This window comes from Octopus bimaculoides, chromosome 1, assembly GCF_046866305.1.
Source record: "Octopus bimaculoides isolate indiv1 chromosome 1, ASM4686630v1, whole genome shotgun sequence".
Lineage (NCBI taxonomy): Eukaryota > Metazoa > Mollusca > Cephalopoda > Octopoda > Octopodidae > Octopus > Octopus bimaculoides.
This window is the reverse complement of record NC_142928.1, coordinates 156,966,288-156,981,865: the sequence shown is the minus strand read 5'-3', so window position 1 is coordinate 156,981,865 and position 15,578 is coordinate 156,966,288. Positions and strand designations below refer to the sequence as shown.

Sequence of the window (15,578 nt, the reverse complement as noted above, 5' to 3'; positions counted from 1 at the left end):
AAATCACAGACTTTAGTGTTGTCAAAAAAAAATTTAAAAAACAAATAAATATCTCGATTTTGATTCTTATTTCCAAAATGATACATTATCAGAAAGATTTGAGTCTTTTGAGGAATTTATATGGAATAATTATATGAAATGTGAACAAGTAGTATAAGAAATGACAAGGAAAATTAGACGACGATTGCGCTGGTATGGACATGTGGTGAGAATGGAGGAGGATAGCTGCGTGAAAAAGTGCCACACCCTAACAGTTGAGGGAACCCGTGGAAGAGGTAGGCCCAGGAAGACCTGGGCTGAGGTGGTGAGGCAAGACCTTCGTACATTGGGCCTCACCGAGGCGATGACTACGGACCGAGACCTTTGGAAATGGGCTGTGCGTGAGAAGACCCGGCAAGCCAAGTAAGATCGTTGCCAGTGCCCCTGGACTGGTTCTTGTGCGGGTGGCACATGAGATGCACCATTTTGAGCGTGGCCGTTGCCAGTACCGCCTGACTGGCTCCTGTAGGATTTTCGAGCGAGATCGTTGCCAGTGCCCCTGGACTGGCTTGTGCGGGTGGCACATAAAAGCACCCACTACACTCTCTGAGTGGTTGGCGTTAGGAAGGGCATCCAGCTGTAGAAACTCTGCCAAATCGGACTGGAGCCTGGTGTTGCCATCCGGTTTCACCAGTCCTCAGTCAAATCGTCCAACCCATGCTAGCATGGAAAGCGGACGTTAAACGATGATGATGATGATAGTGAAAGAAAAAAGCGGGTATTATTTCAATTATTAATTTATTACTCTAAAAATCATAGTCAGTACAAGGTAAACTTACCTTCGTAATACCAGGTGGCACGCTTTCAAATACTTTCTTTTGGTCTTCTCGAGGTATTTGTGAATGTAAAGGAAGAATTCGATACCTAGAAGAGCCTGAAAATGTAATATTTTATAATGGGATTTAGAATATCATTACACTCACTGGTAAGAAAATCAGAACTTAAAATTTTTTTTACAGAAGTTCAAAAAGGTTATTGAAAGTAATATTTTATGTAGATGTGCTTGTATTAGCTACTGTCCAAAAACTACAAAAAAAAAAGGAAGAAACAAAAGTGCTAACTTAAGACAATCAAACTTACCAAACTCAGCCGACATCTCCAGGTGTTTCTGTAGAGCAAAGATGAGATTCCAGCCAGGTAAGAAAATTAAGACAGCACCGGGAATATTCAGACTTTTGATGTATTGTAGTAATGCCTGACAAGAAACAAGATGTAATGTTACAAGAATACAGGATTTTTTAATCATTCTAATATTCAACATTGACTACTATTACTAACAATGCTTGAAATCTTATCCTATTGCATTAAAAATAGAACTTACTTCAATTAATTCAAATGACATTTCTTTCTCATTTAACATAGCCATTGCTCTTCGAGTGGCTTCTGAGTAGTCACCAGATATCAGCAAATTGCAATTTTCCTGTAAAATAAAGAGTCGAAATATACTAAATTGTCTTCTAAGGAAAATAGGTAAAGAAATATACTAACAGTAAAAATGTAAAGAAAAAGCTACAAAAATTATTTTTATTTATATCCTCATACATGTTGTACTTAATAAATATGGAGCTTTCTAATCAGTTTGAATAAACTTCAGAGGTTGAACATAATACACAGAAGTATTGCTCCAATTGAAAATGATTGATGGAAAAATATATATATATTAATACAAATTCTGGTACTATTTGAGAATCATAAGATTACCTCTTTGTCACCATCTTCTCCATCCTCATCTTTCTCTTTCTTTTTCTTTCTATCTGATGGTGGTGGCACGAAATTAGTCATTTGAATACAATCCTCTAAGAAATAATCTATGAAAAACCAAGAAAAAAATTCCTTAGTAATTATACATTGATTTTAAAATACATAAACATAAATTTTTTGTTCCATCTATAATACAGAAGGAAACTACTGATAATAAATACGACTAACCTTGAACTGGAAAAACTCGGCCATAAACTTCTACCACTCTACAATTGCCGAAGTATTCACAGAACAGAGTTACATCTACAGTAGCAGACATAAGTACAACACGCAGTTCACTATAAGTTGCTAACATATCCCGGAGTAACACCAACAAGAAGTCAGTCTAAAATTTAATAGAAGGAAAAAAAAAAAAATAAAAGAAGTATGAGCATAAGATGAATTCATAAAACCAGCTGCATTTATGTTGTCTGAATATTCATGCAATCTGACCAGTTGGAAAACAACCTCAATGATAGTGGTAGGAAGAGTATTAGAAAAGAGACAAAACAAACTATGTAATTACTGTAACTTACATTTATGTCTCTTTCATGGATTTCATCAACAATTACATGAGAAACACCACGCAAGCCATTCTCTAATCGTCGTAATAATGTTCCTGAAATCAAAGATACAATAGTGATACATCAATTTAATACAGAACAAATTAAACATAGATCTGAGAAGATTACATTATGAACAGAATAAGACAGAGCATTTTGTTCATTAAAAAAAAACGTAAATAGTAAAGAACTTTCTGGAGGTACATACCTAATGTACAATAGAGAATAGCTGCATAGGGCCGAGGTAGAACACTTTCAAATCTGACACTGTAGCCAGTACTCAGCCCCAAGTTCTCATTCCTTTCCATAGCGACCCTTTCGGCGATGGATACGGCACTGATTCTTCTAGGCTGGATGAAGACAATAGCTTAGTAAAGACACTGTGAGTCAGTCAACTACAATATGACCCCTATATATAATGATACCATATTACAGAACAGAATCTGAGATTGAAGACTAACTGAAATATTTTAGTGACTAATTATTTACAAGCAGTATTTCTCAATGCTGTAATTTACAACAGATATTACTAATACATACTGAACAATCCACAAATACACTCATTTGTTAAATCAATAATGGAAAGATGTTTTTTTTTCAGAGATTAATGGGAACCTAATATGAATGAATGTATCAGTTGACTACAGGCTTAATATTCTGTGTTAAGGGAAGTGGCATATTCAAAGTGATGGAATTAATTAGTCATAAAAGTTGGAATTCAGGATGTGTTTTTTTTGTTGTTATTTTCTTTAATGCATTTGAAGTATTATGAAAATTTAGGAATAATTTGCAAAAACAACAGTGGAATTTTTGCTATCTTGTAGCACAGGTTAAGTGTTGAACCTTGCAAGTCATTAAATTGTAGCAATTAAGAAAAGAAAAATACAGTAAAAATTATTAAAAACTCATAACTTTATACTTTAAGCTAAATGTTTAAAAATAGTTGCTGTTAAGATGACTTAAACTAAAAGTAAGAGAGACACTGAAATAGAATATTAACTAATATGTACAAATTCAGACTATCACAGATTAACTTGTACACAGGCAAAGAGTGACCCTTATTAAACTAACAATGCACCTAACAGAAAACAGTCAAAGATAAGTGTTGATGTTCACAAATGAATAGAATAATTTATTTTTTCTTTCTCTCTCTCTCTTTTTTTTTTGCTTTTAAATGTCTAACTAATAATTTTTGCTATTACATGGCAAACTAACTTTTAAGTATTTTAAGAGTTTTACCTGAGTCACAATTATATTACAGTCAGCACCCTTGCCTTCTGCAACCATGCCGTCCAAAATAAACTGAGGGACCTAAAAATAGAAAGATTTAAACCAACATCAGATTTAAAAGCTTCAATCATTATAGTCAAGCAGCATAAAAAGAAAAGAAAAAATATGTAAACTGTTTTCAGCCACAAAGTTATCAATCATGTAAAATGTGCATTTTATGAGTGATACATCTTCACTGGGAAATTTTATAATTTTATGCAGGAGCAAGGCCTCAGTGGTAATTGAGCTCTTCAACATGATTTTAGGAGTTGTGCAGTTTCCAAGTTAGAGACCAACTGAGGTACAAATTCAGCTCTGTGACTGTAAACTCAATGCTCAGGAATCAAAATTGTGTGAAAACACTTATATGTAATCAACTTAACTGTATTCAACTTTCCTTTGTACGTGAATGTGATATGACAACAGGTAAAAATTACCAAAAAAAAAAAAAAAAAAAAAAAAATCATTCACAATGTACACCAATCATCATTATACCATATCAGTAAATTTTGTCTGAATACATGCAACAGTTATATTTTTATGATTTTTATACTCAACTAACTGCATTTCATTAAAATCTCTAGTTCCTAACAGGATTGGGAGATTAATATAGAGAAAAAACAACAGGATTTTCACAGTTAACCCTTTTGATACAAACCTGGCTGTAGCCGGCTAAAAAACATTTTGGTTCATAAGACCAACCCGGCCATAACCAGCCGTGAGTACCCAAGAGTTATTTAAATGTAAATTTGAACACAAATCTTGTTAGTATATTCGTGAGAAACGTGATTTCACTTTGTAAATACTTGAGCTATTGTATCCAACATTGTTTGGCGCGATATTTGAACTCGGTGAATTTTGAAAGATTTTTTGCCACATTTTTACGGTGCTGATTTTTTAAAACTTTGAAGATGAAGAGGAGTTTCATGCTATCAAGCAGTGATTCCAAATTTGAAGGCTTTTCAATGGAAGATATGGAGATATCGAGAAAAAGAATGAATGAGGTACAAAAGCACATGGTGAACGAAAATGAATCGTATATTTGTGTATCGGAGTCCAAAAGCAGCAATTCTGAAGAAACTGAAAGCAGCGATAGCGAGGACGATTTTACACCAGAATGGAGTAAAAACTTTAAAAATGTTTTTATTAACAATTTTTCTGAGGAGACAGGGTCTACTTATAGTCTTTCTCAAGAAGCGAAACCATTAGACATTTCCTTCTTATTTTTTCCAGCATACTTGTTTGAAGTGATCACTGAAGAAACAAACCGTTACGCAGAATGTAAGGAAGCTGGAAAAAAAGATAGCTTGTGGTTTCCCACAAGAAATACGGGCATTTTTTTACCATAAATATTTTTATGGGTTATTAGACAGTTACCCAGGATTACAAATTACTGGAACAATCAGGAACCTTTTGGCAATCAGTATGTTTCCAGTATTATGATCTGAATATGATTTGTGAAACTGAACCAGTATCGACATGTGAGGGACACTAGCAGTGCCACAATACATGGAGAACCAAACTTTGATCTCTTATTTAAAATAAGACCCCTCATCGACTGCTTTCAAAATGCATATAAAATATTTTACAACCCTGAGAGATACTTACCTGTTGATGAGGGCATGGTGGAGTATAAAGGAAGGGTACGCTTCTGATAGTATATGCCAGGAAAGCATATGTTGATAAGTAAAAAAGTTACAGTTGTTTAATGAAACTAGTCTAAATTCATGATTATTTTAGAATTTAATTGAAACTCATGAAGGGTGTATTTTGGTCAGAAATATAGTAACGAAAAGGTTAAGGTAATAAAAATTTAGATTTACATATGAAATTTTCAAATATTCATTGTCTGACCCATTCAAAAGCCTTTCAGCCACAACCTTATTTTTTTTTATTTTTTAAGACACAATATCTAAAAAGACTATCATTCATCTTTCAGTATCTATCTTTTAAGTTTGACTTGTGATTTAATCATGTGAGCAATAGGAGCACTTAAACCTGCATATTTACTTTTACTCGCACATTTTGCAAGTAATTTTTTAATTTCTTTCACAAATAAAACAACAAAGTCAATTACCTGTGTTGTTTTACCGCATCCAGTTTCTCCTCTTATGAGAACAACCGGGGAAGTTTTGATAACGTGTACAATATGATCTCTAGATTGATTGATAGGTAACTTGCTTCGATCATGGAGCATCTGAAAACAGAAAAAATTCAATGAAAGATGTTTAAAATAAAAAAAAAAGAAAATATCATAATGGTATATTGACATTTAATTTTAGTCATACTGGAATAGATCATCCATGCTTCATTCAACAAACACCTGCTAAAATAATAATTTTCTAATTCTTTCCTCATGCTGGATACTACTGTTACAATATGGAAAAAATATTCACATGTATTACTCTCACAAGGAAATATGAAGAGTATGGAAAATATGATAGTAAAATTAAAATGCTACACTAACACAAGTTCATTGGTTTTGATTCTGCTTAAATTGATTCATGGCAACATGAACCAAAAAAGGTATCATTGCTCAAAATAACTGAACTAAAACTTAATTCAAAGAAAATGTATCTACTATTAATATTTTCAAAATAAATATTATTTAACATACAACTTTATTGCCAAAATTATTAGCAATAAAGATATAGACGGTCTCAGACATAAAAATATAGTAACATATACAATTAAGCAATGAGGACTTACAGCCTGAAGATCTCTATCATTGGCTCTCTGTTCTTCTAGTGACCGGTACACATCCTGACTGATTTGTTCCATTGAGGCCTAAATAACAATAATAATCACAGAAAATAAATAATAATAATTAATTCTAACTGATGCAAAGTCATATGAATAGACAGGAGGAGTTAATTAAATCTGCCCCTAAAAATTGACAGGTACTTTTATTGACTCCAGTTTGACGAAAAGAAAGGCAATTTTTGGAAGGATCTATTGTTTCAACATACTTTTTTTTTATATTAATGGTAATAAGTAAACTTTTATCGGTGAAAAAAAAGTTTAGTGTTTTACATTACCTATTATAGAAAATTGGAATGTGAAGTCAATACAGAAAGCATCTGAACATAGAATTAGGAAGCAGTCCATTTCATCTATATAACCAACCAATAACTTTCAAGCCTTAGTCCTAGATACTCATAAAATGACAGGATGATCTCAACTGGATTCACCTGATCAGAGTTAGCTTGACAGTAAACAACATCCAAGAGGCAGTTAATACTGCATCACTATATTATACATTTTTAGGTTATATTTTAATTCTTTACAACCAATTTTACAAATGCATCTTTTTGGATTTACAATTACATAAAGATCAAACCCTTCGTTGAAAAACCTGCTCAGGCAAAGCAGTTCCTTTTATGTATATATAATAGTTAAAAAAAAAACAGAGACATGCCAGTAAAGAGGTTATTTCCACAAGAACAAGAAGTCCAAGAATTCCACGCACTACATTCAGCTTTCTGCCATTCCTTTCATATCATAACTTATATTCTTTTATTTTGGAGACACATGGCACTCTCTTGCACACACAATAAAATGTTTTACTCACATGCGCCAAAGGACCTTCATCGATGTTACAATTTGTCCAAGGGTTCCAGTTGGGTTGTGGTGGACACCAAGAAACCACACCTGGCTGAGGACGTTTAGGTGCAGGAACAAATTCATCCAGTTGAGTATGAGTTACTAGTGAGAATGGCTCCGGGGAAAGTTCAGCAGGCTTTAAAATGTAGATAGAAATTAAATAGTTAATGAGAAAATGTTATATAAAAGGCATCAAGTTAAAACACCGTAAATTTATTACTTAATAATAAATAAACAACTTACTACTTGAATAGGCTCGATATTCCATGCATGCAAAGCTTCATCCAGACTAGTTTCCAATTCAGGACTAATGGAAACTTCAAATGGTGGTATCTGTAAATGATATGAAGTAAAAGCACACTTGGTTCAAATACCTGTATTATTATCATTAAATTCTCAACCACACAATATACACACAGAACTAGTAGATTATAACACAATTAACATTTTAAGTTCATTTTTACTATACTTGCATGAGCTGGATAGGCCTTTAACATGGTATCCCATCACTTGTCACATTCCTTTGCCATCACCTTTGTATGATTGAGTATCCGGATATCAACCTCTACCACTTCTGTCCCCGTCTTCCTCTCCCACACATCTCCTGGTACTTATTCACCCACGTGAATAATTCATTACACATTACCTCTATATAATAGTGTAACCATCTCATTTGCACACTACAACTGATTACTTTTATACCCAGTTTTTTTATCAGTTCATGTCATACACAGACATTCTATATCCAGCAGATCATGTTCGCTTCATTCCTCTCCAACCTATGCACATTCCCTGCTTAGAGTTTCAATGTCTCACTACCATGCATTATCACTGTTTATACACAAGCATCATACAACTCCAATGAACACAGCCTGTGTCACAACACTGGACTATTTTGATATTCAGAAGTGCCAGCATCTCTTAACTAGAACTCATTGCTTTTTGCCTTCTTAAAACCAACATTACTGCTTTTCCTACGAGGATTTTAGAATCACTTTACTGTGGCATGGGTGCCAGTGATCGAAATTGGTTATATATATATATATATATATATATATGAGAAACTGGTCAGCATTCATTGACAAAATAAGTACAGATATCTTAAGCCTGTAGTCCATCATTCAATTCTCTATGTCATTCCCACCATTATTTTTTTTTTCCAACTGTGAGCTTGTACAACACCATGGGACTCCCATTTCTTCCACAAACAACATTCAAATTCAAACAATTTCACTTGACCTGCCCCTACTTGAATTAGTAAACATCTACACATGCATTTCAAATCCTTCCCTTTTTTTTACCACCATCCCACAGTGCATTGCTTTGTTTACACCCAATGATAAAAATATTTACAAATAGTTTTGAGTGTAATGATTACTTTATAAAAACATGAAATAAAGGTATTTTATCAAGACTTAAAGCATTCTGTTGGCTCTCTGTGACAATGCACAACAGTGTATGTTGGGTTTGCAAGCAATAACGACATTGAAAGAGACAATTATAAGTAATCACTCGCACCATCTTGAAATTTTTCCCATAGATGTTCTATGATGCAAGAACCAAAAGAATATGTGATACATAATATATAGGTACTGTTCACACACCAGTGGTACAACTACAACTCTCCACATAATTATTCCAAAATGCACTCAAGGAAAGGCTTTACTATAGTGATAAAATTCCTTAAGAACATACCTTATCAGCATCTTTCTTTTTCTTCAAACCGGTGTAAGCTTCAATAACATTCATGTGATAGAGTTGGCGTACCAAAGACAAAGCACATGATTTGGAAGCCACTTGTTTATTTGAACCATGCTCTCGTGATGATACATCTAACATGAGAGAGAGAGAAAGAAAATCAAATGAAAGTTATGAAGTAGTTATAAATAATCATACATGAGAATGGTTTTCTTTTTGTATCAAATGGTCATTAAAGATTTTAGCTGCTTAGACATTTTGGAAAAAAATTGTATAGTGTTGTTACATTTTGAGTCAGTCTATAAAACATAAGAATATATAACATTAATAAAAGAAACATTTTTAATTCTTTTAAAATACTTACGCTTCCCAATAGATTTGACATAGATTTTCATCTCGGCAATGAAGCTCCTACAAAAGAACAATAAAATAATGTTAATAACAAAAGAAAAAGATCTATCCAAGATCCAAATTTAATATAACAAGAACAATGAAAGCAAGAATGCACGAATATATATATATATATATATATATATATATATATATATATATATTGCATTACTATAACATTATATATTAAGCCATTTATGGGCCACCTGTACACATGCAAGTACACATACACACACACACACAACAATTTACATACAAACACCACACCCATAGACATATGTGCATATACATACACACATTAAAATGTTATTTTAGAATGAGTATGGTTTTGATTATGAAAATTTAAAGGATTCAAAAACACTGCTAACATGGACAAGTCTTCAAAAGGGTTTATAGAATTTAAAATTTTCTACATAAAAAATAAAACAAAAGGCCACATTGATGCTAAAGGAAAAATAAAAAGGTTTGGCTGACCTATCTTTAAAGCAAGTAAATCACTGATTATATCGTTTTTGAATTCTTTCTTGAATAATAGTTTATTTAAATCTTACTCAGAACTACCATCTTTACAAACAATAACATTAAAATATCAATAGTAATTAAGAGTCTCAATGGTGTCAAAAACCTACAGAAAGACATTGATTTGATAGAAACAACACATTCCTTATGAGCCTTATAGCACATCGCAATGTAGATGTACAAGGTAATGCAATACCTAATCAGAATCCATGTGACACATACAAATTATAAGTAACGTTTACTATTACAGGATTATTTTAATGAAATGCTATGACAATTTGCAAACTACTAGCAGGATGGAATCTTGAGAATATTTAGAAAACACCAATTTTGGTCCAGTCAAAAGATACTTGTCCTTAGTTTTTAAATAAAATTCCTCTTCTCGAAAGGCACTTTATAATACCAACTTCACTGATGAAATGGAAGCAATACAACAGTCCTAAATTGCTTCCATGTATCAAATGGACAAATAAAAACATGAAAAAGCAGTGACTAAAATCTGGAAGATCTCAGAGGACTGCACCAAAACATTGGTTCTGAAAGCTGTACAAATCCATAAACTTGATTACACTTCCAAGTGCTAAAAGTTCTGCACTCTCACACCAAAGATTGGAGTTTAAATAAGACCAGCCTTTCTATATTTTCTCTTAAAAATCTAAAGCGTATCAAAACATTCAAACACAGAGACTATTCACTAAACCAATTCATAGCACTAAATGCAGATGCTCTCTACAGCTTCATATACCAGGTACATACACACACAAGACAACACCCCACCATCTATTGTCAGGGGCCAGTAAAAACAAAAAAAAAAATTCTAGTAAATTTAATGTGCTAGGTTCCTGATGTATAGATCCATACCACACTTAATATATAGTCTTCTTTTCCCCAAAGCACACATTAAAAACAGTAAAATACATAGGCTCTCCATAAATAATGTGGTTTTCTTTTACTTTTCAAAATTAAGATAATATTCTTTTTTTACTCTAAAATATACTCTCCTTCATTTTTTACAATGCTCTTCCAAAATTCACTTGTCCATGACGAAAAATACTCCCCCAGTACTGTTCTGACCTCATCTACAGAATTCATATTTTTTCCAGCCAAATGGTTTTGAAGACTGCGGAATAAATGATAATCAGATGAAGTAATATCTGGCGAATATGGTGGGTGGGGCATAGTTCCCCATTCAAATTGCTCCAGCCTTTGGAATGTCATCCTTGCTGTATGTGACCAAGCATTCACTTTTCATCTTGGAACCAAAGATGGTCATTTTACTTCTAGCGCCGACTCAAGCTGCTTACAGTACATGTCCTTTGTTATCATTTGGTCTGGGTTTAAAAGTTCAAGGTGGACTAAACCTTTCATATCCCACCAAACAGATAACACCTTATGTGGGTGAAGAATTTTAGCCTGGGGTGCTGGTGTTCCTCCTTTTCCCACTGTTTTCAGTACTTGTCACCTGTCCACTATTTGGTCCAAAAAAGGTTCATTTGTGAGACATGACAGCAAAGAAGAGCATACATTCAGTCTCTCCATGTGATTAGACTCGGAAAGTTTGTGAGGAACCCACTGATCCAATTTGCTGATTCTTCCAATGACACACAGATGTTGATCAGTGGTTGAACGACCAAATTCAAGCTACTCTGCTAGTTCCTCAACAGTTATGATAGGATTTTGTTCCAAGATTTGCAGGATATCCTCATCAAACTCCACAGATTTTCCAGGACGAGGCTCATCTGCCAGGCTGTAGTTTCTGGTTCTGAATTTCTGGAAGCACCATTGACACTGGCTTACACTTATTGTTCAATCCCCATATACTGCATTAATATTCCCTGCACTTTCTGGTGCGTTAACTTTATTGAACTCATAAAGCAAAATAGGCTGAATATGCACCTTTGTCACTTCCATTATAGCTTTAAAAAAGTAACTGTTAAAATCGAACAGCTCTTCAAAATTTACACTAAGAATAAGGACAAGGTAAAATTACTACTTGCTTTTATAGCAAGTTGATGCAGGTAGTTTATCCTGTCCCCCTCCAACTTTTCATGCAATTGAAAAAGCCACATTATTTATAGGATGACCCAATCCTATGAGTTAGGGAGAAAACTCCTCTTGGTATTTCTAATATTTATCGCCCTTGATACTAAAGATTGAATATTTATAAATCGTTAAAACCTGCTTAGACCAAAAACAACACATACCAGGTCAAATTAAATAGTCTTCAATCTATCTAGTCAATAAATAAGTACTTTGTTTAGCATTAGAGAACAAATGGAATGACAATACATTATTATGTATTTGTATGTCGTAATGCTATGAAATGAGAACTCTAAAAGCTTTGTCTTCCACACCTTTCTTTCAGTCTGAAGGCAAAGAAGTCATTCACACAGCAATCCCTATCACTAAAAAAGAGTAGACCTAATATGTTTAGCCATTGTTGCTATCAAACCACTACCATAAGCAGTCTGCTTGATTAGAGATGATTAATAAATAACAACTGAAAGCATTTATTTAAAAATATAAGCACTAATCAAATTTCATTACAACCTCGTAAACTTAACAATTATCGAAACCAGTAATTGAGTAGTTACTATTCGGCTACAACCTAGCCATCAAATAATTCTTACAACACTTAATGCAAAAATAGCTAAAAAAAAAAATCAAATATAAAACGCGCTTCAAGTGAATTGATTTTTCTCCTAATAAGCACTAATATGTTACATCAACTCTTTTCATCTGGACTATTGCCAGAAATAAAATAAAAAATAAAAAGATAATATTCTACTATAAAATAATTATGTTACAGAAAGGATTTCAAACGTCATTTTCCTAAAATGAGCCAAGTAGCCAGGCTCTTAGATTCATTACTTTGAATGGTATTTTTCTAGACGAGCAAGTCATCAAATATTTAGAGCAAAACCTCTTAATAGCGTTATATTATTCCTAATGCCAACTATATCAAAGTTATCTTGGGGTACATTATCTAATGTGTCCTTTCATTACTTAGGTAGAATGTTATATAGGGGATATTTCTAGCTGGTTGAATGATCACACCGTGGCTTACTTTAGGGTTCAGAGTAAAAATTATTGGTGGAGGCAGTAAAGAATAACATTTGTGATTACACAAGAACTGATATAGGAAACATTACTTCTCAAGTATTCAATAACTAGGAGCTTTAAATGCATTTTCCATCTCTTCATTTAAAATGAAACAGAATGAAAACCATTTACATATTTAAAAAAATCCTAGGCATCATTAAAAGATATTTTCAAATTATTTTGCATTTTGTTGCAGAAAAACAAACTAAATAATATTTACCTTATTTCAAAGAATTATTTCATCAATATTTAAATCTAAGTTTATCAAGCTAACAGGTGGACACCAGAATAAATTGACCATTCCATTTGCAGGGTCCTTAAACAATATTTTACTCTTACTTAGTGAAATAATTCTAATGTTTCTTTGTACAATTTGAGATTAGGTTAGTAATTTAAAAACTCCTCATAACAATGTATTCCACCAGTTATACACTTCACTCACTCACATAAATACATACATACAAGCAAAACACACATGTCATCTGCTTGAGACCAACTGATTAAACATACAATATTTTCAGTAGTTTGTTTGGAGGAAGTGAAATAAGACTGTTGAATAAAGTTAATGATAAACCGTAACAAATATAAAACTGATGTATTTTAGTGACAAATTTATGTTTATAGAAACCGTTCAAAATGTTTCAAGGCTGGTTCCTAAATGAAAATGTTTATAATGACTTGTAATTTAAGGAGTCTAAGAAGAAATTTCTTGTACTTAAATTTTGAAAAGTTGTATGATATATATAAAGATGAAAAATCAAAATTATTGCTCCAAATAGCAATAGAATATTTCTAGTAAGACTGATATTAATGCTGCAATAATAGTTTATCCAAAAACCTGCTGAGTCCTTTGCATAAACTGTCAGAGTACTTAAACAAAGATCTTTATATTTGATCTCCTAAAGATACAATTAATGTTAGAATTTAGCATATCAATAGACTACATCTAAAGCATAAGGGAGGAGAAATTACAATTTCACTTTTAAAACTCACTTCCAACATTCAACTTCACCAAAGCAGGTGTAACAGCCCAATAAATATTTCAGTTTTTGTCAACGTTTAGATGAAAGCAATATTAATTCTTTTAAAAAGTAACTAGATGAAACTAACTTCAGACTTAAAAAAATAGAAAAAAAAAAGATGATAAAAATGAATTAAAAACAGTTATTTCAATAGAAGGTATTATTGTGATAAATGCTTCTTTTCAGAGCTATCCATCTTTGTGATTTGAAAATAAAATATTTAATATCAGCTAATACAAAGAAGGGGGGGAAAAAAAAAAAGTAGTGGAATTGTCTAAGTGACTGTACTGCTGTGATAGAAGAACATTTTCAAACAGTAAGAATCTTTGCAGAAGAGAATATATATAAATATGACTGCATTATTTTATTCTTTTTCCAGCTGGTTTTCTTTGTAGTACACTATAATGCTGAAATAAAAGGGCTGCAGTTTTCTGCAGAGCAGGAAATAACTTACCTGAGAAGATACAGGGCTGTCTTTAACTAGCAAGGAAGACACGCAGTTGGGTTGCACAGCATACAAGTGCCACAATGGTAAGATTCTGTTGAGGAGGAACGAGAGGCAACGACTGCAACAACTTTATGAGTGCCTGCTGCATGACAGACAAACAAATATATTAACCCTTCTAAAGCCCTTTACTGCTCTAGTGGGGGACATAAAAAATCCATCCCACTACAGCAGGAATACAGGACAAACAATCAGTGAAGAATTGCAACTTTACCATCTTAAATATTTAATATTTATGTATGCATTTAGTGCATACAAATAATTGAACAATTTTTTTTCTTTTATCTTAGATTTTCTGTAGGTAAGAAAATTGACTAAGATAAAATTAAATTTTATGGCAAGAAATCAACTCAACATAAAAAAAAAATCTCAGAAGAATGCACTTCAAACTCTACAGATTTTTTTCTTTTAAGCTGCAATATACATTCCTTTATCCTTTTACAAATCACTAAAAAAAGGGTTTTTTTTTTTTTGAGAGAGAATTTATCTTTAATATAAATAGATCTAATATGACAGATCTGTTGATATTACAGATAATGTAGCATAAAACAATCTCCTTTTATTCTGGAAAACACAATGGTAAAGTATAATATATAGTATAGTTAATCATCATTCATAGATTTACTAAACAGATATTGAACCATATTCCAGACACAAAGAATTGATACAAAATAACTTTATGAATTTCTAATCATTAAGTGATTACTGGAACAAATCTTAAGACATTCTTATAACAGCTCAAATCATTTCAATAATTAAAGGAAAATTTTTGAGACTTAAAATAGCATTAAGGGAATTAAATTATGTCTGGAAACCACAGCATGCACAATGCCAGCTTAATGTTATAGAATAAGAGCTGCACACTTCAAATGTTTCATGTAGAAAGCTGTTTCTTGCAATGAAATTTTCAGGGTTAAACGCCATGATGGTAAGTTAAGTTGCATGGTAAAAGGACAAGGGTCAAACAACGACAGTATCAGACTTATTAACAAATGAACATCCATTACCATGAGAGTGATACCACTCACTTGGTTAATGTTTTTAGATTTCTTTGTCAATTTTCAACAGATAAATCTTATTTTAGTTGAGATGAAAATACCAAATAAGGTCAAATCCTTTTAAACAAAT

At 32.5% G+C, this 15,578-nt stretch overlaps 1 protein-coding gene across 6 annotated transcripts in view; it reads right to left on the bottom strand.

The window, feature by feature from the left end:
* Nucleotides 1-15,578, bottom strand: part of LOC106868436 (ATP-dependent RNA helicase A) — a 58,629-nt gene that overhangs the window by 12,536 nt on the left and 30,515 nt on the right. For 3 of the 6 annotated variants that reach the window (XM_014913702.3, XM_014913703.3, XM_089360905.1), the window contains 14 exons: nucleotides 9,277-9,323; nucleotides 8,910-9,046; nucleotides 7,458-7,547; nucleotides 7,183-7,350; nucleotides 6,321-6,398; nucleotides 5,689-5,808; nucleotides 3,582-3,653; nucleotides 2,551-2,692; nucleotides 2,316-2,398; nucleotides 1,969-2,125; nucleotides 1,741-1,847; nucleotides 1,361-1,459; nucleotides 1,120-1,234; nucleotides 819-913 (listed from right to left, as the gene is read on the bottom strand). In XM_014913702.3, the coding sequence (XP_014769188.1) occupies nucleotides 819-913; nucleotides 1,120-1,234; nucleotides 1,361-1,459; nucleotides 1,741-1,847; nucleotides 1,969-2,125; nucleotides 2,316-2,398; nucleotides 2,551-2,692; nucleotides 3,582-3,653; nucleotides 5,689-5,808; nucleotides 6,321-6,398; nucleotides 7,183-7,350; nucleotides 7,458-7,547; nucleotides 8,910-9,046; nucleotides 9,277-9,323 (1,510 nt within the window). Of the gene's footprint in view, nucleotides 1-818; nucleotides 914-1,119; nucleotides 1,235-1,360; nucleotides 1,460-1,740; nucleotides 1,848-1,968; nucleotides 2,126-2,315; nucleotides 2,399-2,550; nucleotides 2,693-3,581; nucleotides 3,654-5,688; nucleotides 5,809-6,320; nucleotides 6,399-7,182; nucleotides 7,351-7,457; nucleotides 7,548-8,909; nucleotides 9,047-9,276; nucleotides 9,324-14,399; nucleotides 14,536-15,578 lie in introns of those variants that run through there. The other 3 variants (XM_089360892.1, XM_089360885.1, XM_014913704.3) reach the window with 2 other exon arrangements.